This window comes from Perognathus longimembris, chromosome 23 (assembly GCF_023159225.1).
Source record: "Perognathus longimembris pacificus isolate PPM17 chromosome 23, ASM2315922v1, whole genome shotgun sequence".
Taxonomy (NCBI): domain Eukaryota; kingdom Metazoa; phylum Chordata; class Mammalia; order Rodentia; family Heteromyidae; genus Perognathus; species Perognathus longimembris.
Window position 1 is genome coordinate 16,945,499 of NC_063183.1, and position 24,943 is coordinate 16,970,441.

The 24,943-nt window shown below is 39.3% G+C and overlaps 1 protein-coding gene and 1 long non-coding RNA gene across 3 annotated transcripts in view; both read right to left on the bottom strand.

The window, feature by feature from the left end:
- The window catches only part of Map2k5 (mitogen-activated protein kinase kinase 5), a 251,656-nt gene that overhangs the window by 117,474 nt on the left and 109,239 nt on the right, over window positions 1-24,943 (bottom strand). For both annotated transcript variants that reach the window (XM_048332406.1, XM_048332405.1), the window contains exons 12-13: window positions 21,897-21,958; window positions 16,887-16,935 (exon numbers count right to left, since the gene is read on the bottom strand). In XM_048332406.1, coding sequence (XP_048188363.1) covers window positions 16,887-16,935; window positions 21,897-21,958 — 111 coding nt within the window. The remainder of the gene's footprint in view (window positions 1-16,886; window positions 16,936-21,896; window positions 21,959-24,943) is intronic.
- Window positions 970-12,221, bottom strand: LOC125340651. Its single transcript, XR_007208795.1, has 4 exons — window positions 12,209-12,221; window positions 6,285-6,290; window positions 1,833-2,448; window positions 970-1,785 (listed from the first exon to the last, which is right to left on the bottom strand). It is a non-coding gene; the product is annotated as an uncharacterized LOC125340651 (long non-coding RNA).

The window sequence follows — 24,943 nt, forward strand, 5'->3', positions numbered from 1 at the left end:
TTAAACAAACAAAGCCAAACAAACAGAATCTTCCCTACAAGTTTTGTGGTCACTCTTAAAGCATGAAACACCAGTTAATTATAATGTAAAATGTCTCCTTCTTGCCAGGAGCTGATGGCTCATGTTTGTAATCTTAGCTACTTAGGAAGCTGAGATTTGAGGATCGAAGTTCAAAGACAGGCCGGGCAGGAAAGTCCACGAGACTCTTATCTTCAATTAATCACCATAAAACTGGAAGTGGTGGTATGGTTGAAAGTGGTAGAGCACTAGCTTTGAGAAAAAAAGGGCCCAGGCCCCAAGTTCAAGCCTCATGACAGACAAAAAAAGGGGGGGAGTCCTTCTTAAAACTCATATATACTAAATTGTCTGAATGACATTACAAATATTTAAAGAAAAATACTAATTCTGTAGTGTCTATTCAACAAATGCAGGCAAAAGATGTGTATCTTAATAGTAGCATAAGTCACAGTAGTCTCTTTTACTAGATACAATTCTAAATGTCCCTCTACTAGTAAATGGATAGTCAAGATATGACCAATAAAAAGGAACAGAGTTCTGACAAATGTCACAATATTCCATCACCCACAAACACATTATGCTAGCCAGGTACAATCACTCAAGCCTGGAATCCTAGCTACTTGGGCTGTGGAGATTAGGGAAAATCACAGTTCGGTTCAAAGCCACCAGGAGCACAAAGACACTTAAGAGACCCAACCTCAAAAACAATCAACGTAAAAGAAACTGGAAGTGTAGCTCAAGTGGTAGAGCTCCTGCCTAGCAAATGTGAGGTCTTGAATTAAATTCTTAGTAATACCAACAGTCCCCCGCCCCGCGCTCCAATTAAAACACAGCATTATGCTAATTGAGAAAAGTTACGCACAAGACTTCATATTGTATGGTTCTATTAGTATAAAATTTCCAGAAAAGGCTAATCTGGGAAGTTAAACAATAGATTAGTTTTTCCTAAGACTGGGAATAGGGACTATGGATAGACTGAACTGATTGCCAATGGGTACAAGGGCTCTTGTAGGGCAGTAAGAATGTTTTGGAACTAGACGTGGAACTAGATCTGGAACTAGTAGTGATGCCTGCACTACTCTAAAATTGCTTAAAATCACTGAATCAGATAGGTGAATTTTACAACATGTAAATTCCTTATAAAGATTTAAAAGGGTCTCAAAATACAGGCTAATGTATCACTTAACACTACTAACAAACTAATTGATAATACATAGTTCTGCAGATCTTTTTAGATACTTTGGTCACTTTCCTATTCTGTGTACATATAACAAATATGCAGCATATGTATTCAATAATACATGTAAACAGTAAATAGCTATTTCTTCTTAAAATGGTATGTACTACAAGGCATCAGTAACCATGATCATACATGAAGAAATTGATTTTAAAGTGTCACTTTTGTATATTTAAGCTTATTTCCCCAAATGGCCAAGACTGTGCCTACAAAATATGAAAACTGGTTCAAACATGAAAAATTCAGTCAACCAACCATAGCTGCTACAATAACCTCCAGTAACTGTTCTGACTGATTTTCAGGCTGTTTTATTTTTTTTTTCTTCCCTTCCACTGAATTGACCAAATTGACTGTGGAAATTGGTATCATGTTGAGACAACTCATGTCAGCACCCACAACTGCCTCATGCCAGAAAGTGTAACTTTGAATGAACTGCCTCAATTAGCCAAAGAGCCCAAATATAGCATCAAGGTGAAGCTTTCTAAGAAAATAAAGGCAGAGCCCTCAGGGGCATGTCCTTAACCACAGCTCTTCACAATGGGATTTTCCACCCACTGCCCAGCCTCTGCCCACTAACCTTCACCCACAGTACAATCAGGGTGCAAGGTGGGAGGTTTCCTCAGTCAGGACTTGGCTTGGGGCCCAGTGGGCTGTTTAAAAGTTAAATAAAAGAAAGCCCTTTAGCAAAACTACAGTTGGAGTTTGTTACTCAATGTGCTCTGTGTAAGAGTCTCACATGGAAGTTTCCTGGTAGGATTTGTTGTAAAGGAAACCTGGACTTTGTATATCCTAATGTGTTCTCTCTGTCAGGAAAGGAAAAGCACACAATTGAGGATTTCGTGCTTGAGTTGGCTGACTCACATCAAGTGCTGGGGAGATCTCCTACTTCTCTTTTTTGGTCTCTATTTTTTGTTTAAAATATTCAATCTGCTTTGCACTTTCAGGTGTAAGACTCATGGAATGCTCTTCAAAATAGGCATGTTAAAACTCTGAATGAAATCCACTTAAAAAAGAAAAGAAAGAACTCAAGTTGTTTAAAAATGTGGCATTAACTTCAATTGTGGCATGATAAAGAAAAACTAAACCCAATGTTCTTCCTCAACCAATTACAGCGATCTGCTTTTCCTTCCTGTTTTTTGGGTTCCAGTCCTGGGGCCCCGTGATTCTTGGCTTTTTTGCGCAAGGCTGGCACTCTAACACTTGCGCCACACCCCCACTTCTGGAGCATTAAAAAAATTTTTTTTGATTGGTTATGGGGCTTGAACTCAGGGCCTGGGCTCTGTCCCAGGGCTCTGGGTCTGGGCACTGACAGTGCCCTTAGTTCTTTCTGCTTGAAGCTAGTGCTGTAACACTTTGAGCTACAACATCACTTCCAGTTTTCTGGTGGTTAATTGGAAATAAGAGTCTCACAAACATTCCTGCTTGGGCTGGCTTTGAACTGCAATCCTCAGATCCTAGCCTCCTGAGTAGTTAGGATTACAGGCTGAGCCACGGGTGCCCAGCCACTTCTGGCTTTTTGCTGTTTAACTGGAGGTAGGTATCTCTCACCTTTGCACTGGCTGGCTTCAAACCTCAATTCTGAGATCTCAGCCTCCTGAATAGCTGGAATTACAAGGCATGAGCCACCACTGCCTGGCTACAGTTTCCTTTTTTCGGCCAGTCCTAGGCCGTGAACTCAGGGCCTGAGCACTGTCCCTGGCTTCTTTTTTGCTCAAGGCTAGCACTCTGCCACTTGAGCCACAGCGCCACTTCTGGCCATTTTCTGTATATGTGGTGCTGAGGAATCGAACCCAGGGCCTCATGTATACGAGGCAAGCACTCTTTGCCACTAGGCCATATTCCCAGCCCCTGGCTACAGTTTCTTGAATGCCAGGAAGCTACCCAGTCCACCTGGAGCAGGAGGATATATCAGCAGATCCACATTCATGGTAACCTCTCCTACCACTGTGCAGGGTGCTTCAGCAAGAATCTTTCATTATGTCTAATTGTGTTATGAAAACACAACAGCCAATATATCTATCTAGTTATTTCTTGGGGACTGCATTCTAATGAATAAGAACAGCAGGTACAATTAAATATAGACACTGTTGACATTTTGTATTACAAATTCATCTATGCACAACAGGAATGCACTTAATAGAAAACCACAATGCAATATAAAAGTTATATAATCACTTGATCACATAATAAAGGCTAGGTCATCCAAATATTCTTGCAAAAGCCTTAAATAAAATTAAGTAGCATAATTAGCCATCCTAAATGGCAGTTATTGTCTAGAGGATGTAACATTTGGCTTTCCTTTTTCACACAATAAAGAGGCAGAGACATGTGACACTTGCAAGACGATTACCATGGACAAATAGACCTGGGCATTCCAATTCTCTTTTCCTTCAATTCCTTCAGTTAGGAAAACAGATTTCTATCCTGGAAGCTGATGGCTCACGCCTGTAAGCTACTCAGGAGGCTGAGATCTGGGGATCAAGGTTCTAAGCCAATCCAGGCAGAAAAGCCTGTGAGACTTTTATATCCAATTAACTACCAAAAATCCAGAAGTGTAGCTGTTTAGCAAAAAAGCTAAGGAATAGTACTCAGACCCTGTGTTCAAGCCCCAGGAATGGCACAAAAGAAACACACAAACTTCTATTAAATATGGAAAAAGAAAAACTAGTTTGTCTACTTCAGTTAATGGGCGAAGTCACCTCCTACCCACCCCCCCAAACCACAAATACTATATATGCTATAGAACTGGTATGTATGAATATTTACATTCAAAGGATAGTATCTAAAGGATTCTCACCACTAATAATTGCTCAGCATAAACACCTCCTTCCAGATCCTTCTGACTAAGCAGTCTCAGAGCTCAGAGAAGAGAGCTCCCACATCCAGCTCTCCCATCATTACCCATGGCAACATAAAACCAACTGGGGATGACTCCTTTAAATTGCCTTGGATCACTCAAACACTAACCAGTCCTTTTAGAAAACCGTGTCTTCCAGAAAGCCAAACAATTGGTTTAGATTATTTCAAAACTCAATATAACAAAGTATCAGCTTCACAGAACTCTGCAAAAGAGATCGTTGCACAAGTTTTATAGAAATTACATTTCATCAGATATTATTTAACATTAATCAGGCTAATATTCTGTCAGTAGTAATGCTTTCCCACAACCCTTTTATTAAAGAACCTCTCCCCTCTGTACTGGGGTACTGAACTCAGGGCCTTGAACCTAGGGCTGAGCACATGCCAGGCAAGCACTCAACCAATTCTTCTACACTCCCAGATCTTTTTGGCTTTGTTTACTGAGGTGCCAGCCTGCTAACTTTGTCTAGGCTATACTCCAACTCCTAGGAGCTGTACCACTTTGCCCTGTTCCTAATTTAGCTTTGCCAGAAATCCTAACTTTCAGACACAATCTTTTAACACTACCGTGGAAGGTAGTAATAATAGCAATAGTAATAATCTGTTGCCAACCTCAAGTTAACCCTTCCCTGCTCAATACTTTTTCTTAAAAATAATTCTGGCATTACAGGTGTTCTTTAAATTATGAAGGGTTATTCTGGCTTGCTGGTTAGTTGGTTTGCTTCTAAGCTACTAAATTGCCAGACCAAATCTACAGATAATTTGTTAGGAGCCAAGGATTCACACAATGGCCATGCTACTTTGAAAATATGGTTTCTGATTTGGGCAGGGGAAACTTTTTTCCCTCCAAAGCAGAGCAGTGGGTCTTCCTTGTGTCTGGTTTCCTGAAGCATACCTTAAATGCAATAAAACTTACTTTTTTCAGATATAATAGATCACTGTGTTCTAACAGTTGTGGACAGTCATGTAAGCAGCACTAAAATCAAGATGGGGAACATTCTTAACACACTAAAGATTCCTCAAGCCTCTTATCATGAATGAATGTATTTTCTGTCATTATAGTTTTGCTTTTTCTAGAATGTTCTATCACTGCGATCACACAGTAAGTGGTCCTTTGAGGCTGACTTATTTTAGCATACAATCGTTGATAACCATCCTTGTTGCTGTATCAGAAATTCATTCTCCACCCTCCCCTCCCCTCCCCTTTGGTTGGCTGTGGGGCTTGAACTCAGGGCCTGGGCACTATTCCTGAGCTTTTCTGCTCAAGGCTAGTGCTCTACCACTTTGAGTCATAGTGCTACTTGTTTCTCTGGTGGTTATTTGGAGATAAATCTCAAGGATGTTCCTGCCTGGGCTAGCTTTGAAATGAGAGCCTCAGATCTCAAACTCCTGAGCAGCTAGGATTACAGGTGTGAGCCACCAGCACCTATTCCTCTTTATTGCTCAGTCATGGCATCATAATTTGTTTGCCTATTTAGCAGCCCAGAGAAATATTGGTCATTTCCAGCTGGAAATTGAAGCTTTTTATGAAGAAAGCCAGTGTGAACAGTTGCCCCTAAGTGTTTTGTGTGGATATCTACTTCATTATTCTTGGGCAAATAAAAAGGCGTAGAATTGCTGGATAATGTAGAGTAGTTGGCAAACTACTATCCACTTTGCATTGTATTTCTGCTGTTCCATATTATTTTCAGCACTTCACCTTACCACGAATTTCTCTCCTTAGTTTTAGCAGAGTTTTTTCTTCAGACACATGCAAAAAAAAGTGTAGGAGTTAGAATCTTTTCTGGCAAAAGTGGATGCTTGACATAAATACCATTATTTTAGGGGTGGCCGCCATTTTACAAGAAGCTATTTTAATTATAAGAATTGTTTTTCTAAGGGCCAGAAACCATGAAGAGCTAGCTGAGTAAGAATGGGTTTTCTGACAAGTCTTGGCCAGCTATCCTTGGTTTGGGCTGCTTGCTCAGATAAACATAGGTTTTTTGTTTTATTTTGCTTTTTTTTTGTTGGTTCTAGTCCTGGGGCCTGAACTCAAGGCCTGGGTTCTGTTTCTGAGATTTTTTGCCAAAAGGTAGCACTCTACCACTTGAGTCACCACCTCCTGCTTTTTAAAAGTGGTTAATAGGAGATAAAAGTCTGGCAGACTTTCCTGCCTGGGTTGGATTAAAACTGTGATCTTCACATCTTAGCCTTCTGAATAGTAGGCTCACAGGTGTGATGAGACACCAGTGCATTGCCAAATAAATTTTTAACAACTAGCCAACAATGCAAGGTTGTGAACCTAAGTTCTGACCAATCAGAACAAAGAGCAGTGAGGAGTTGGGTTTGGGGCATACTGACTGCCTAGTGTGCTTGCCTACTTGGCTTCCTGCTAGCACACCCTTCTGCAGAAGCAAAATTTTGCCTTGCCAAGTTCCTTTCATGTTGGTGTCTTTATTCCTATATAACATACCGATAACTCAAGGCATTTCTGGGATCTTCCATGTCACCCAAGGGGGTCTTCAGAGGCTCTCCTTAGGAGATATGTCCGCTGCCCTGGTGTGGCAGCCTCCCCTTGAAGCTGACAATGGACCTGGAATCGAATGTTAGGGAGGATAGAACCCGAGCAGGCACACCAATAACCAGGTAACCTCATGTGCAGATTAAGACAGGAAAAGAATGGGGCTATACATATTGTCTTGGTGGTTGTTTCCAGGGGTTGAATGTGTGTAACTAAGACAGCCTATAGAGTGAGAGCAGAGTCCTGATCCACTATTGGTAAACTAAACTCTGGAGATGGAAGAAACTCTGGAGATGGAGGAAGCAATCTTGGTGTGCAAGAAACCTTCAGTGCCCCCTGGGGGTTTGAGTACACAGAAAAACTTAAGTCACAGGGACCTGCTGAAAATGAGGAATAAGAATTCACGGCCTAGGGGAACCAAGGAAAGTGAAGCTAAGGGCATTTACCAGATAGTCCCTTGGAGAGAATGTTGACAAAAAGGACTGAGCTACTCTAATTTAATGGGGTCAATTTTCATTTTTGAGCTCACTTTTGTTTTTCTTTTTTGTACTAGTCTTGAGGCTTGAATTCAGAGCCTGGGCACTGTCCTTGAACTTTGGTGCTTAAAGCTCCCACTCTGCCACTTAGAGCCACAGGCTCCGTTTCTAGCTTTTTGGTAGCTAATTGGAGATAAGAATCTCACAGACTTTTCCTGCTCACTCTGGCTTTGAGCTGTGATCTCCAGATCTCAGCCTCCCGAGTAGCCAGGATTACAGGCATGAGCCACCTGCACACGGCTGAGCTCACTTTTTATGCATATTTTACTTCTCCAGAAACTAAAACTTATTGTGTGTGTGTGTGTGTGTAAATATATATATATATATATATAATCAAACTGAATTACAGAGAGGTTACAGTTTCATACATTAGGATACATTTCTTGTACCCTTTGTTACTTGGTCCCGCATTCCCCCCTCCCCCTCCCTCTTTCCCTTCCCCCAGGGAACAGTTTTAAACTCAAACAGAAACAAGATTTTGAAGTTTTGTTATTGACCATGTAGGAGTCTTAAACAAAGATCATTATATAACACAGAAAAACAGCTTAAGATTGCTTTTCTTCATGGATACAGAGTATTTTATTTTTAAAAAGGTAAAGCTTTTAATGGGAGTCATTTCAAAATATAAACTTAAATAGGAGAAATCAGTAAGTAGGGAAAAATATGGGAAGGTATGAGAACACGGTTTTGAGAAAGGAAGTAGTTAAGGTTAGTCAAGATTGATCTCAACAACTGAGGCAAGGGAGACAACAAAAAAAAGGAGTAACTCATACTTCAAATAGGTATCTAAACACAGCCAAATTCTTAATGGGAGGGCAACTGTCAAATCCTACTCACCATGTCTGCCTAGACCTGACAGAAACATGGTCAGACCAGACTTACAAGAAACTCCCTTTGAGGCAGGTGATAAACTTTGTGTGGATGCCTCTTCTCAGATAATTGGATACATGGGAGCCATCTGACTGTGGTTGAATTAAGCAGTCTACTTAATAGTTGGCCAGGGGCTGGGGAGTGCTTGCCTCGTATATATGAGGCCCTGGGTTCGATTCCCCAGCACCACATATACAGAAAACGGCCAGAAGGGGCGCTGTGGCTCAAGTGGCAGAGTGCTAGCCTTGAGCAAAAAGAAGCCAGGGACAGTGCTCAGGCCCTGAGTCCAAGGCCCAGGACTGGCCAAAAAACAACAACAACAAAAATACTTGGTCAGGGGGCTGGGGATATGGCCTAGTGACAAGAGCACTTGCCTCGTATACTTGAAGCCCTGGGTTCGATTCCCCAGCACCACATATACAGAAAACGGCCAGAAGTGGCGCTGTGACTCAAGTGGCAAAGTGCTAGCCTTGAGCAAAAAGAAGCCAGGGACAGTGCTCAGGCCCTGAGTCCAAGGCCCAGAACTGGCAAAAACAAAAACAAAAACAAAAAATACTTGGTCAGTTCAAACCTGCAAACTGTTTGTGTTTACTCAGGTATTAATTTGGAAAAAACAAGACAAAGTTAGATCAACAGCAAAGGCTAAGATATTGTCTACAAGGAATGTATTTAAGTTCTAAAATGTTGCCTCAACTATGTGCTGAATTTCTTCTCTACTTTGCTATCTCTCAGACTGTGGGGCCTTTTTCAAACCCTTCCTTCTCAGCTTACCCTCACTGACCTTAATTCTATGTCCTAAGACTGGTAGGATAAAATTGATTTCACCCAGGAAGTATCACATCAAATCCTGCTCGTGACTAAGCAGAATGAAGTTGGATCCATTAAGTCGAGACACCTTGGCTTCCTGTCAGAAGGGCTAAATTCACTCTCTGAACCTGTAAATACTTCTAGAGAGGTAGCCCCAAGCTACAGAAAGAGGGTTGCCTATCAACTTGGTCATGGACATGACCCAGTCTCGCAGCACCCAGCCGGTGTGGTGTTTGTCAGGCATTGCCTTGGGGGGATCGATATCCTGTGTGGGAAACTTTCAAGACCAAAAATCCTACTCACTAATCCCCTTAAGGTGACTATCCTTGGCTCTGAGGTCTGGAGGGCTCCTCTAGTCCATCCTAGGATATATGGGATTGGGAACTCAGCCTTGGGAGCTGACCCAAAATTCAAGTCAGCAATCATAGCAACTGAGAATGGATACAGGGAAACTAACGTGTGGATGGAATGGATTAAATATTCTGTCTACACATTGAATAAAAGCATCTGTTATACTTGCACGGCAGAAAGGCCCAAGGCTCAAGTAGCATCCCATTCCTGCTAGTACAGATCTCAGACCCCATGGGCACAAGAGTACAAGAGATCTCTCTAGCTGAAAGATATAGCCTGAGGAAACTTGCTGTGCCACTGCTATTCCCAACAATTAAGGATCTAAGTCCAAAAACTCTATAAAAACAGCTCTCCCCCACTGCCCGCCCCACCCCCTCCAGAGGCTAACTATACCTCTGGCCTCTCTAGGTGTGTGAGGGAGTGGTGGTGGAGGGAACTGGCATTTCTGAGAAGCTAGCCCTGACGCAGTAAGGGAACTCAGCACTAGCCATAACCAGGGTAGCTGCCTAGTGGAATTGCGGAGGACCACTGTTGGAAGCCCTACCGGACAATTGGGAGTGGAAACTGTGCTTTGGTTCAATTGGCTATCTCTTTCAAACCAGGCATTTTGTCAAGCTGATAGTCTCCAATGGACATCTGACACTAGGTAGGGAGGAACCTCGTCTGTGGGAGGGTCATTCGACTACTTACATAGCTATTATTGGGGTTCTCAATGAATTGAAGGAGAGAAATCAGATAGCAGCAGGTTTAAAATCCAGTCTATGCTGGTGGCTCACTGTAAAAAACAGTGGTACATTTGGATTGAGTACATTTATTATAATCAGCAGAGGTTTGTTAACTATACTAGAGACCTTAGCAAAAAAAAAAGGTGGCACCAAATGCAATGTTCAGAGCGCAATGGTATACAAATACCTTCCAAGAATTGACCACCCTGGAGTTAGCTGAAAACTCGAGGGCAGATGATCTAGTTACTAGCTTAGTGGAACAATGTTTTTAAAAATGGGAAAAAAATCCTGTAGTCTATATTTACCTCTTTAGTAAATGTTTTCAGAGTAGTGACTATGGTTGGTTGCTACATTTCTTGCATAAGAGATCTTGTTCAGAGATGACTAGAAACTACCCTCTCACCAAGCACTTGTTTCATATCAAACTATCCTACTGGATGTTACTGAATTGAAGAAAGAACATAAAACAACAGAGGGGCAATTATAAGAGTTAGAATCTTTTCTGTCAACATTGTTGCCTGACATAAGCACTGCCATTTTAAGGGTAGCCTTCATATTATAATTTTAATTAGGCCACATCCTGTTATGACTCATTGTTCTACAAGCTGAAGGTATGATGCAAGTAGTAGAGCACCAGCAAAGTAAGAATTGTTTCGCTGGCAAGTCTTGGGTCGGGTGTCTTGGTTTTAGTTGATCAGATAAACTTTTATCTTCCAATCATACAAGATTATAAACCTAAATTTTGACCAATCACTGACAAACGTCAGTAATGCATTAAAGCTAAAACCTGGGCGAACTGCCCACCCTCTGTGCTTGCTTGCTTAGTTGCCTTCTTGTCAGTAGCACACTCTTCTGCTGAAGTTAAATTCTGCCTTGCCAAGTTCCTTTTGGATCAGTGTACTTATTTTCATGTGACACCCCAATGTCCCGAGACATTTCTAACAATAGTAAGCATTTTCCATACAATAAATTGCTGAAAATTCAAGTAACCTCACTATCCATTCCTCTCTCTGTCTAAAAATCTATAAGCAATCCACCAGGAAATTCAATTGAGCCTACATTTAAAATATATTTAGAATCTGGTCACTTCTCCCCATCCTCACACTCATTTCCCTCATCTAGGTCACTAAAATCACCTGATTACTGAAACAGCTTAGTAACAGCTGGGTAAACTGCATTCCATACACTTGGCTGCAGATAAGCTGACCTCTTTGCTGGCCCATAAATACTCCAAGCACAGGCCCACCCTTGGCTTGTACGCTGTTCCCATACATATCAACTTGACTAGCCCCACTCTTCCTTCAAGTCTTCACTCCAAAATCATCTTCTGTATGAGGTCTACTTGATTAATACTGCAACCTATGCTTTGCAGCTCATGCATGGTCTACTTTTCCTTTTTCCTTATAGCTAAGCATTTTCTAATATACTTATTGTAGTTATTGCTTTCCATTTCATTCCACTGATATATTGCAAGTACTTGAAACAGTGCCAGGAATGGAGTAGAAAGAAAATAAATAGCTGTTTAATCTTTGGTATCTAAGGTACACTGAGGGTAGAGGTATGTGTAATGTCAGATTTATACAAATCAGGGTAAGAAGTAAAATGTGTACATTTGTGGACACCACAAGGCTTTGTCTAAACACCAATCTATTTAGGGAGACTTGCCTCTTTACAAAGGTGCTTTATTATGAGATAAGTAACCCCGAGCAGACTCATATAAATACAGATGGATAACTCCTTCTCTCTCATACACACAGACACACAGACACACACACACACACAAACACACACACACACACACTTTGTCTAAGTTTTCTCCTGCAAAATTCTGCATCTGAGTAAGCCTCCATAGATTAATTTCTATTTTATTTTTCTACTCTTAAATTCTATTCTCATTCCTTTATTTCTGGCTTCTCAGGAAGAGTGAGAGCAGTTACTGCCAGGGCATTCTCACATCCTCCACAGAAATGGCATAGGTGTTAATCTTGTATTTGTGTTTGATGTGGGTAATGATAGCTATGCCTGGAGCTGTAGGTTTATTAATATGCAGGGCTCTCACCTCATTAGTGGCGATGTATGTTTTGAAGTTAAGCTGCAATGTTTGCAATATTTTGCTGTAATGCTGTATCTGGCTCAAAAGACTTCCTCACTGTTCATTTTCTTTGTTTTCACTCATAGTCAGCATCTGCCATGTAGCTCATAGGGCTACACATGTGTCTTCCAATAGACAATGTTTTCACAGCAGTTAATCTTGGTGGGAATATGAAATATTGTAAATATTGATGTCCTCATATGATCATATCACTTTTGCTTTATTGTAAAAGATTTACAGAATTGGGCTGGGAATGTGGCTTAGCGGTAGAGTGCTTGTCTAGCATGCGTGAAGCCCTGGGTTCGATTCCTCAGCACCACATAAACAGAAAAGGCCAGAAGTGACTCTGTGGCTCAAGTGGCAGAATGCTAGACTTGAGCAAAAAGAAGCCAGGGACAGTGCTCAGGCCCTGAGTTCAAGCCCCAGGCCTCACAAAAAAAAAAAAAGATTTACAGAATTTTTGACCCAGTAATATACAGCAACATACCTTGTTGGCAGAGTAGCTACGATTACAGGTGCACAGCAAGGGTGAAGTGATTAATTCATAATAATACTAACAACAAACACCTAAAGTATTAGTATTTGATAGTGTTCAGGTATTCTCACATATATAAACTCAAATATCAAAAAAGTAAAACAAGACAGTAAAAACATCTGATATTTGATTATCCACTGGAACAGGGACTTTTGTATTTCAATTCCTAGTTGATATAATATATTGCCGAATAGACTAACTTGGACCAGACTCTCAAGACTCATGCAATGAATCAACAATCCTCACTGGGAAAACACTAGGCGAAAAGACTCCAGATTCTTAAGATTTGTTTGGAAGTCACTATGCTTTACAGATTCTATAATGTATACTTACATATTTCCTATAGCTAAACATCCAGGAAGCAAGTTGGATATGGAAAAGTTGATTTTCTTTCCACATATTACTAGGTAACTGAAAATAACTTCATTAAAAAGTTGTGTTCATGAAAATATAGCATTATCTTTTTTTTTTTTGGCTAGTCCTGGGCCTTGGATTCAGGGCCTGAGCACCGTCCCTGGCTTCTTTCCGCTCAAGGCCAGCACTCTGCCACCTGAGCCACAGCGCCCCTTCTGGCCGTTTTCCATATATGTGGTGCTGGGGAATCGAACCAAGAGCTTCATGTGTAGGAGGCAAGCACTCTTGCCACTAGGCCATATTCCCAGCCCCATCTTTTTTTTTGGCCAGTCGTGGGCCTTGGACTCAGGGCCTGAGCACTGTCCCTGGCTTCTTCCCGCTCAAGGCTAGCACTCTGCCACTTGAACCACAGCGCCACTTCTGGCCGTTTTCTGTATATGTGGTGCTGGGGAATCGAACCTAGGGCCTCGTGTATCCGAGGCAGGCACTCTTGCCACTAGGCTATATCCCCAGCCCCCAGCATTATCTTTTTTTTTTTTTTTTTTTTTGGCCAGTCCCGGGCCTTGGACTCAGGGCCTGAGCACTGTCCCTGGCTTCTTCCCGCTCAAGGCTAGCACTCTGCCACTTGAGCCACAGCACCGCTTCTGGCCGTTTTCTGTATATGTGGTGCTGGGGAATCGAACCTAGGGCCTCGTGTATACGAGGCAGGCACTCTTGCCACTAGGCTATATCCCCAGCCCCCAGCATTATCTTTTTGATTATGTCCCTACCCTGCTTTTCAAGGTAGCATTAGAAAATGATCAGAGGAGAGAATGCAGGTACTTAGACCAAAACAAATAAGGAAGAAGCATAGACCACTCATTAGTATTTCCTTTCCCCATCTGTCCTTTCACAGCAGCTGCACCAGATGCCCCTATGCCTCATAAAAGGACCCTGTCTTTGATTTGACAATGTGACACATATTCAGCTAGAATTCCTATCATCAATCAGAGGAAGCAAAAATGAGTGTATGTGCGTTTAAGAATGTAGAGCCCTGAGTTTATATAGTAAAAGTGTATAAACAAGTATATTACCTATTTAATTGCCTCAGTCGAACTTAAAAGCTCTGATCTTTAATTGCCTGATTGAACTCATCTAAAAAGCTACAATTTTTTAATCAAGGAGAAAATTAAATAGCTTTTTGGTAAATAAAAAGGCATCTTTAATCTTATTTTTATGGAATCTAAGTTATTAAATATGAACAAAACCTTAAAATAGTAAGTTAACTACTCAGCCTAGGGTAAATTTATTATCAATGCTTTTAAAAGTCTTCAGAGACAGCTGGCTTCTTCTACTCTTCAATTAAAAAGCACATGCTTTTAAATCCAGAAGGTGAAAGTTTCCATGAGCAGCTAAGAAAGTTGAGAGCTAAATATGTAAATGTATTATCAAAATATACTTATTTCCACAGCCAAGTAGTCAAGGACCCCGAGTAGCTGAGTGCACTGGGGAGTAAGTGCTCATCTGCACCAAGATTCATTTGTCTTCCCACCCAGGCAAAGGAAGACTCATGTTTCTTCTCTGGTGCTTACTAAAACTTGAAATCCTGAAATCCCTTGAGAGAATTTGTGTCTATTTCCTCCACGCCCCCATCGCCCTCACTCAGCCCCTCGCAGATACCTTTCTACCATTAGTGTTTTATAGCATGTTGCTCTGTGGGAACTGAGGGGACCAGCAAAGCCTGTAGAGTGAAATACAGGCTCAGGATTCCCTTTTGAAACCTTCATGCCTTCAATTACTCAAATCACTACAGTTCTCATCTGCCACAGGTGAAGAATCCCTTATTGAGCAGGGCATAGTGGCACACTATGGAAGTGGAGATGGGGATTGGGGTTTTAAGCTAGCCCAGTTAAAGTCAGAAAGACTTCCCTTAGCAACAAATAAGTCAGGCATGGTAGAAACCTATAATCATCGACAAGGGAAGGTTACGTAGGAAGAGAGCCGTCCAAGGCTGGCCCAGAAAAAAATGTGAGCGACTGTGAAAAATTAACTAAAGCACAAAAGGGCTGGGGTATGGCTCAAGTGAAAGAAACATATCTTTCTATCTACTACAGTTCTCAGCGCTAATAAGTTCCCTCATGGAATATTATTGCTATAACAACTAGTTATAAAAGCAAGAATTAGTCTGGATGTCAGTGCAGGGCAATTCTAGATTCACAACAGCATACCCATTTCCACAACATGGTCTTTTAAAGAAGGATATGCTATAGTGGACAATGAGGCCTTCACTTAGTTCGTCAGATGGATAGCAGATGTCCTTAAAGAGCAATAAATGACAGCAACTGACAAGTGGGTTAGTTCCTATAAAAGCACTTTATAGAGTGGTGGCATGAGAGGTGGAAGTATGAGGAAGAGAGCGAAGGAATACAAGTCACACCATGTTAAATAGCATTCTCTCTGAATCTTAGGCATGAAAAAGGTTCGGTGTGTTCACACACTTATTTTTACCCAGGGAAAGAACACCAATAGCTCATCTTGTGCTGTCCACATCCAGTTTGCCTCAATTTCATTCTGAAAAGTGGCTTTAAAAAATAATTGGCTTATGATTCCATTTAAGCAGAATATATTTAAGAACTGAATTAACATTCTACTTGTCAAAATTTAAATGTCCTCCTTAAAAAATGAAGTCTGGAACCACAAGCTATTTTACACACCCATAAGAGAAGGCAATCCTTAGTGACACATGTGTTACTACAGTTGACTACATTAGATTTTCCTCCTCTTCTTTAAAAAACTCCACAAATTTCTTTTAATCACGTTTAATTTTATGCTATTGCATTCCCCAAATGTACATGAAGCTAGAGGAAACAGATGTATAAAATTAAACAGTATTGTTGTAGCATTAGGCCCTGACATTGCTTTGTTACAGGCTCTTTCTCACTCAATAATTTGCTCAAAACGAATTCAGATATTCTGGGAAAACTAAAAATAAAATAACAACAAAAACAAGAACATCACAAAACACAACAACAAAAGAGGCCGGGCATTGGTGGCTCACTCCTGTATTCCTAACTACTCAGGAGGCTGAAATTTGAAGATCTCAGTTGGAAGCTGGCCCAGGCAGGTAAGTCTATGAGGCTTATCCCCAATTAACCACCAAAAAGCCAGAAGTGGATCAGTGTTTCATGTGGTACAGGATTAACCTTGAGCAAAAAAGCTCAGAGGCAGCATGTAGGCTCTAAGTTCAAGCCCCAGGACTGGCACCAAATTCTAAAAGAAGAAAAAGAAGAAGGTTGGGCTGGGAATATGGCCTAGTGGCAAGAGTGCTTGCTTGCCTTGTATACATGAAGGCCTGGGTTCAATTCCCCAGCACCACATATATAGAAAATGGCCAGAAGTGGCGCTGTGGCTCAAGTGGCAGAGTGCTAGCCTTGAGCAAAAAAGAAGCCAGGGACAGTGCTCAGACCCTGAATCCAAAAGCCCAAGACTGGCAACAAACAGTACAAGAAATGTATCCAATGCCCAACGTATGATACTGTAACCTCTCTGTACATCAGTTTGATAATAAAAATTTGAGAAAAAAAAATAAAATAAAAAAAAAGAAGGTTCTATTTCTTGAGCAGAACACTTACTGACTCTTATCAGTTCCTTATTAAAGTTCTACTTTTCAGGCATTGAAGCAATCTCTTCCTGAAGAGAGTATATCGCATCTAAAACAGTGATCCCAATGAGGGATATAACTAGTCAGAAAGTGAAAGTTCTGTGCTCTCTACATTTAAGACAACAGACCCAGTCATCTTCAAATACTATGAAATATCTTTATGTGTGTTTGATAACTGTCACTCACAAAATACACAAACAACCTTTATAATCAGATGAGTAAGAAACAAGGAAAAGAGGGAAAAAACACAAGAAATTTGATAGTTTGCAAATTATCAATTGTATCAACTGGTTGCAAAGTCACTTTGGTCAGAGCCACACCCTCACCCCAAATTAAGTCATAGCTTAGAACCCAGCACATACCTCTGTGCAAAATCTTTAAACTCCACAAATACGTAAGGCCTTTAACAACCTAAATTCATGAAAGAAAAAAAAAACAGTATAATTATGGCTTTACAGAGAACTTTCCACTGTTCAACATTATTGATCATACTTTTTCTTTAACACTGTCAAGCACTTATTGTACACATTGTATCCCCATGTCACACTGTGTGGAGACATCAAGTATAAAAAAGTCAAATGTTCCTTCCTAGTTATCTTTAATGTCCTGAAGATATGCTAAGTGAAAGAAATAACTGCATGTATATGCAAAATGTATGCAGATGTGGGAAAGCCATGTAGTAAACTCTTAAAAGGAACTGGGGAACATTAGTGAAATAGCTAGAGGAATTATTTGTTAAATTATTTAAAACTTTTCTGAAAGTATAATGTAATCTCAAAGGAAAAGATTCTTAAAATATTCTCTAGCCAGGAATAGTGATTCATGACTGTAATCCTAGCCACTTAGGAGGTGGGGTTTGAGGACAGCCTGGGCTAAAAACATTAGCAGGCATCGTCCCAAAGAATACTTAGGCATGGTGGTTCATAAATGTAATCTCAGCTACTAAGGAGGAATAGGTAAAAGCACAAAACCCTATCTGGAAAAATAACTAAAGCAAAAGGGTTAGGGATGTGATTCAAGTGGTAAAATGCTTGCCAGGCAAGTGCAAGGCCCTGAGGTCAAACTCCAGCATCAGCAAACAAAACAAAACACAACACACACACACACACACACACACAAACCCACCACATAACCCTTTGTTAAATTTATTGTTCTAGTAAAGAATATACATCAAAATGATCCTCATTAGCCAATCTGGTTTGTGCAAAGCAGATAAACTTAGAAGAGTTATGAAGACAATATAGTACAGGTCAAGAAAATGAAATGAAAAAGATATTAATATGTAAATTCAGCTGAAATTTTTTTCTTTAGTAGCCTGAGTTAAGAATAGTCAAATAAGATACAAAAGGAAAAAGAAATGGTTCAAAGACCCTAAGGAAACAAGTTACAGGTGCTACTTCTGAGTAGAAAATTTGGTCAAGGGTTGCCATGAAAACCTTCACAGGCTGGGGATGAGGCTCTTTGCTTTTGCTCCCTGGGTTTGTTCCCCAGCACCAAATTGTTTTTGAAATAAAGCTTTCAAATTCTTCATATAAAAAACTGTTGTAGAAGAAGATGCACATGTTTTATTCACAATTACTGGCTTTGTATGCACATGAATCATGAGTTTAAATTTTAAACTGACTTTGTAATTAGAGGCAGGAAACAAACCACAATTATTCCAAACTTACAAGGTTTTAAAAGCACCTTGCACAACAGAGAGTTTTAGATGAGTATGGGCCATGGAGACTAGAAAACCTACCCGAAGGAGAAGTGACTGAGTGGTTTATGTAATAGTGCTGAGTGGAAGAGGCTAGCCCATTTTAATTGTTTTCACAGTAGAATGTACTGGGAGAGGTGCTAACACAGAATGATTAATTCCATTACATGTTCATCTAAAAGAAAAGAATAAAGTTTGCGCCACATGATTTCTTCTAGAGTTTGGAACAACTAACATTACAATAAAACACATGTTCTGAATAGTAAGACATAAAAAGAAAAGTATTAATAATGAATCTATTAATATGATATTTAAATATATTATTGAAAAATTTATCACAAGAGTAAATACTTTTAAATATTAAAAAATAACATTAACAAAAATCTTTGTCATAGTAGGAGTTCATTTTCTTTAGCACAGAAGCAATGATTTTCTAAGTTCAGAGGAAATATAGTTAAATATCTCAACTGAGAAGCTGAGTCATATACAATAAACTGTGTTACAGATGGTGTATCATTAGCTCTAGTTCAAGAGAAAATGGCCAAAAAAAGAAGCGGGGAGGGAGAGAGGGAGAGAAAACAAAGGGGATACAATCCAAAATATTTAGATTGTCAGGCAAAACAAATACTGTAATGATTTTATGATATTTGCTAAAATTATAAATTTTCTTAAGAGATTCAAAGAAGATAATACTATACTTGTATCAAACTGTTATTTCTGTTTTTCTTTAAAGCATATCAGTATCAGTACACCAGGGAAAGAGAAATCTATCTGTTGAAAATCTAGAGAGTATTATTGGTATTCAGTAGGCTTGGTTTACAACAATGAACTGACAAAACCTTGACACAAAAAGTACTTATATCTGCTGTCAATCACTCACTCCTTGACATGTCAAGTGCACATTCTCTCAGGGACAACTTCAATCAACATTAGCACTCAAAATATAGTACACAATGTCAGTCTTCAAAAATGAGAGGAAAAATAAAATGTGTTAGGTGCTAGGGAATGGCAGATTGGTGTTATTCTTTATAGGAGACCAGATTCAAATGGACAGTGAATAAAAATCAGGAGCAAGTTTAAGAGGCAGAAATAAGTTAGATGGATATCAAGAAAAAAATATTCTCTTGCCATACATCCTGCAAGAGAAAATTTGAAACACATCCTATAGAGGCTGAAAGGGGTCTAGCATACAAGGAACCTTAGAACTATGAAACTGCCTTACACACCAGGTTATTACAACCCGTAAAATAAAGTTAGCTTGGAGAGGAAGAGATAACCTAAACAGGGTTCTAAGACATGAAAACAATCTAAAGGTTGGGGACTGGTTGGTGCATGCCTGAAGACTGTACTCATAGGCTGATGTGGATGGCTTAAGCTAGGGGTTTGAGAACAGCATACAAAGGTGACATAAGATCCCATCTCAAAGAAAAGAAAAAAAAGTCCATTATTCGCGTTCATATTTCTTTTTTTTTTCATTTTAGCCCAGTTCTCCCTTTTATTCCTCCCTGTATTTTTTGTCTCAGATTCTTAGAAAATCAGAGTGAAAGAGTAATGGGCCTGAAGTCAGACAGCGTCTGTTTCAATTACCACTGATTAACTACAGTTTTTAAATTTTCTAAACTTCATTTTGCATACCAGAATATAGTTCAATAATCCACATTTTACAGAGCTGATGTAAATACTAGATGACACAGTATTTGAATGCAAAACATTCAACAGTGATTTGACAGTGGAAATATTCAACTTATAACTATTTCCCAACTTCTGACTCTATAGCTTTAGACTTGGCAAAAGCTATAACAACATTCATGTGCTTTTTTACCTCATTGAGGGTGGAGATGGTAATGCCACTTTGGGGACATTATGGGAGACATAACCAAGGACATTAGGGACTCCATCAAGCTGTTTGAATACATATTTTAGAAACCATAACCTACAACCCATCAATTCTCTAGTCCTACGATGACTGATAGAGCCTCCTGGCAACAGGCATAAGCCCCGTGCCAATGTGTATTTGTCAGCTACAAAGAAGAAGCATCCAAGTTTGGAAGCTGTTCAGATTAGGCACAAAAATACACTTTGGAGGCACTGAGCAAGCTTCAGACTCAGGTAGAGCTTACAAAGTGGAAGAAGAAAAGCACTTTTACTTCAGCCATAAGCATTCTTACTATTATCTGATAAGAAAAAAGCTAGAGAGATCAGATACATTTTAGGGGGAAACAAACCAACAAAGATAACCCTTAAAGTGTGTGTGTGTATGTGTGTGTTTGTGTATCCTTAAATATATATGTGCAAATGTAAACAATGACTTGAAATGGCACTTCCTTTTAATGCCTTTCACTGACTTAATTTTTGTCATATTTTTCAATTACACAACAGGCAAAACCTATATTTAAAGTAGGTTTGGTTTTGCTAGCTGACTCTCCTGTCTTCCAACTCAAAAAGAATTGAAAACCCAGTGGCCTTGTCAGGATGCCCTGCGTGAGAGGGAGGCAAGATTTATGAAGTCTAGGAAGAACATGCTTCTTTACTGAGGAAGGCAGATTTCCATTTTTGCTAAGTTCGATAGATAACAGAGAATACAGAACTTCAATGTATTTTTTTCTTTCTCAACTGATACCCTTGCCTTTTTTCACCTTTTATATACAGGTTATTAAACTTTAGAAGCAAAACTGCCAAAAGCCACAAAGCACTTATTCCTCTGAGATTAGATGAGGAAATGAAACATTTTTATTTTCATCTAAAATAATGATTTAAGTACTCAAATTTCAAACTAAACGAATCTGCCTCCACATGTAGATTAGAAGCTACTTGGCAGCAACATCATCAGAAAGAAAGTTCTAATCACCCTGGGCAGTTCACACTAGTAATTGGAAAGAAAAAAGCAAAGCTGTGAATTACAATGAACTAAGACTAAATAAGTGTCCATGCTGGATTAAAGAATTTGAGTTGTCAGTTTGATGTATAATGAATGTGAAAATAAGCCACTTAATTAAATGGTACATGATATAATCACTTTGTTCTGCATTAAACTATGTAAGTTATCAGAGTACCTTTGGCTTAGCAATTGTTTACTATTAACCACCCAATGACTTCGCTTAGACACTTGAACCCATGTCATTCCAAATTTTAAGTCTGAAACTTACAAAGTAATTCAGTTTAGCTGATATATTTTACTACTTATTTGAAAGTACAAAAACTAAGAGAGGTGATTTTAGTCACAAAAGGAGCCCATTCCTACAGACAGTTGATAAAAATTGAAAAGCCAAGAACACAAAGTGACAGCAAAAACATTTAAGATCAAAATACTCTTTTTTTTTGTAGACTGATTAATACTTTAAATTCTTAAACTATTTCTTAGTCATAATGTCAATAACCACAAAGAAAAATGTTTTCTTTTTGGGAAAGCCAGAAATTCTACTGGTCAACCTTAGCACTAAGATCCCTGTGGACACAGGATACTAGAACTGGTCACTACTGCTAAACATAAGGGATGTCAGGTGACAATGTTGAGAGTCAGCTTATAAAAAGAAGAAAAGAAAAAGACAGAAGCAGAAGAAAGGTAATAAAAACATGACAGCCAACTCAGATTAAAGATAAACATCCTGAGGATACAAGAATAAGGTTAAGATTAAATTATGAAAGCTTCTTAATACAGAAGTCATATACTTACTGCTACTGCAATTCTGCCAAGGACATGCTCTGGAATTTTCCTATATACATCCAAAGATCCCCCTGTGGAGACAAAGACATGTAACGACAAATGAAGCTACTTGAACATTATACTGGGCTCTTCCTCTGTGTATTCATTTTATCTTTTTTTAAATTGCATATGTCAGATAAAATTGGGTTTTAGTTTAATTTGATACTGTTCCAGATTAAGTATAACTAGATACTTACATATCATTCAAGTATATAGTCATATACATTTAAAAAGTCTCTTGGAATCATCATATCATCAGTGCTAGAAAGGATGCTATTGATGAGTTCAACTGCTTTATTTAACACATGGAAGAAACTGAGAAATGCAAGTGAGCTGATGGCAGAGCTCAGAAAAGATATGATCTTTGAACTCCCCTAAATGAAAGAATCTAAAACTTTCTCCTGCAGAATCATATGAGAACTTTTTATAGCTTAAAAACTGTCCCTCAGCTGGTGTCAGTGGCTTACACCTGAAGCTCTAGCTGCTCAGGAGATTGAGATCTGAGAATCACAGTTGGGAGCTAGTCCAAGGAACGTAAGTCTTTACGTCTCTCCTTTTTTCCCCCTTTATTGTCAAAGTGAAGCGCAGAGGGGTTATAGTTTCATATGTAAGGCAGTGAGTTTCTTGTTCAACTTGTTACCTCCTCCCTCCTTAAGTCTCTTTATCTCCAATTAAACCAGTAAAAAACTGGAAGTGGAGCTGTGGCTCAAGTGATAGAAGTGATGGCCTTGAGCAAAAAAGTTCAGGGACGGTGGCTCTGAGTTCAAGCCTCAGGAGCAGTACTAAAAGGAAAAAAAAAATTGAAAAAAACCAAACACCTATCCCTCAATGTGTTATCAGTGTGATGCATACTGACAGAGTTTATTACCAACTGAGATTTGGTCTTCAAGGCATTTAGAAACAAATTCACCGGTGGCTGGAGGTGTCTGAACGTCTTGCTTATGACTCCCGGAGCGCATGCCATCCTTGAGGAGTCATTTCACTGCGTGCCACCCTCCACCACGGTGACCAAGAGGAAGACTGCTAGTGGATTTGCCAAATCCCATGTCCACTACATATTCTGTTGATAGATCAGGGCCCTCATTATCAGGTAAATAGGCTAAAATGTCTATGTTTATCCTAATACAGAGTCTAAAAACGTCGTAGTGCCTTGCATTATGGTAAATACAGATGTGTATTAAATGAATGAGAAACATTTCTGTCATATTAGTCTCAACATTTTCCTGAAAATGACCATTATTATTCAAGTCAACAAAACTGTAATCAGGAGTCATAAGCAAAAATTTTAAACTATAAGCAAAAAATTTAGTTTCTAATAGTTAAAAAGTTCTTTCTTTCTTTGTAATATGTTTTGGTTTTGATTTTGGTGGGGAGAACACTTCTGTTCCATTGTGGTAATCTAAATACTCATCTAATACAGCATTACTAAATGGATTTAGGTTTTCAGTCAATAAGAAAGCATATCATAAAACTCTTTTACTGAAAACTTTTCAATGGTTTCCTAATAAATGCAGACTAAAACTCCTTACTATGGCCTAGCCTCTTGTCCATCCTCCGGTTCTCTCATCATTGGCCTTTCTGCTGGCTTTGATTTTTGTCAAACTTGCATGTACTTCGGAACATTTATATTTGCTGGTACTTCTGCCTCTTCCCTATGACTTTCTCTGAGCTACTTCATGCATATTAAGGTCTCTATGGTAAGTATTTCTACAAAAATGCCATCTCTAACCACCCTACCTACTACCTGGCTCTATTAGTCATCCTCTATCCTGTTTTATCCCTCCCTGAGATTGTACTGTAAATTTATTCTGTCTTCCAGTTCTAGAATAGAAGCTTATTGGACAGGGATCAAATCTTATTCATCTTTGTATCCCTAGTATCTTAAAGTGCTCTGTAAATAATTGGAAAAAAGTGAAATCAAAATAATGGGAGAGAAAGTTGTCCAGAAGTAGGACTGAAACAAGATGAAAGAAAAGAAATGATAGTTGGCAGTGTGGCAAAGTTTGAGTATTTTTGATATGGTTTGAGACATATAATATTGTGGTATACTATTAAATATCACATATTATATATGTAGTAACTAAAGAAAACCATGAGTAAAGAACTAAAGTATAAGAGGCTGATGTTCTTGCAAATCAAAGCTATCAATAAAGATAAAAATCATATGTAATCAAATAGAAAAAAATTTAGTTGAAAAGTAGAGTAACTAAAATGAAATTTCACTAAAGAGGATTGATCACCAGCATATTGAGAAGGCAGAAGAAAGAGTAAAGGGATTAGCCAGTTGAAGACCCAGTCTGACAAGAAAGAAGGGGAGGGGAGTGAAAGGGAAAGGGGAAAAGGGAAGGGGGAAAGGGAAAGGGAAAGGGAAAAGAAGGGGAAGGGAAGAAAGGAAGGAAGGAAGGAAGGAAGGAAGGAAGGAAGGAAGGAAGAAAGAAAGAAAGAAAGAAAGAAAGAAAGAAAGAAAGAAAGAAAGAAAGAAAGAAAGAAAAGTGAATATATTCTCAAAGACTTATTGGATTACTATCAAGCATGGCAACATGTACATAATGGGAAAGACCAGAGGCAGTGGACTGAAATATTTGAATAGCTGAAAGAAAAAGATATTCAATTCTATGCCCAGCAAAACTGTAATACATGAGGAAGAAATGAAGACATCTCAAGATAAATAAAAACTGAAAAGAATTTTTCACTAGCTGACCTATCATACAAGAGATATAAACTGTACTCCCCCAGCCAGAGGAACCTTAAGTTACAAGACAGTAACCAAATCAATATGAAGAAAGAGAATCAGCATTAGTACAGGTAACTGCATATATAAAAAGGTAAATGGGAGTTAAAAAATTTTCTCCTGGGGCTGGGGATATGGCCTAGTGGCAAGAGAGCTTGCCTTGTATACATGAGGCCCTGGGTTCGATTCCCCAGCACCACATATACAGAAAACGGTCAGAAGTGGCGCTGTGGCTCAAGTGGCAGAGTGCTAGCCTTGAGCAAAAGGAAGCCAGGGACAGTGCTCA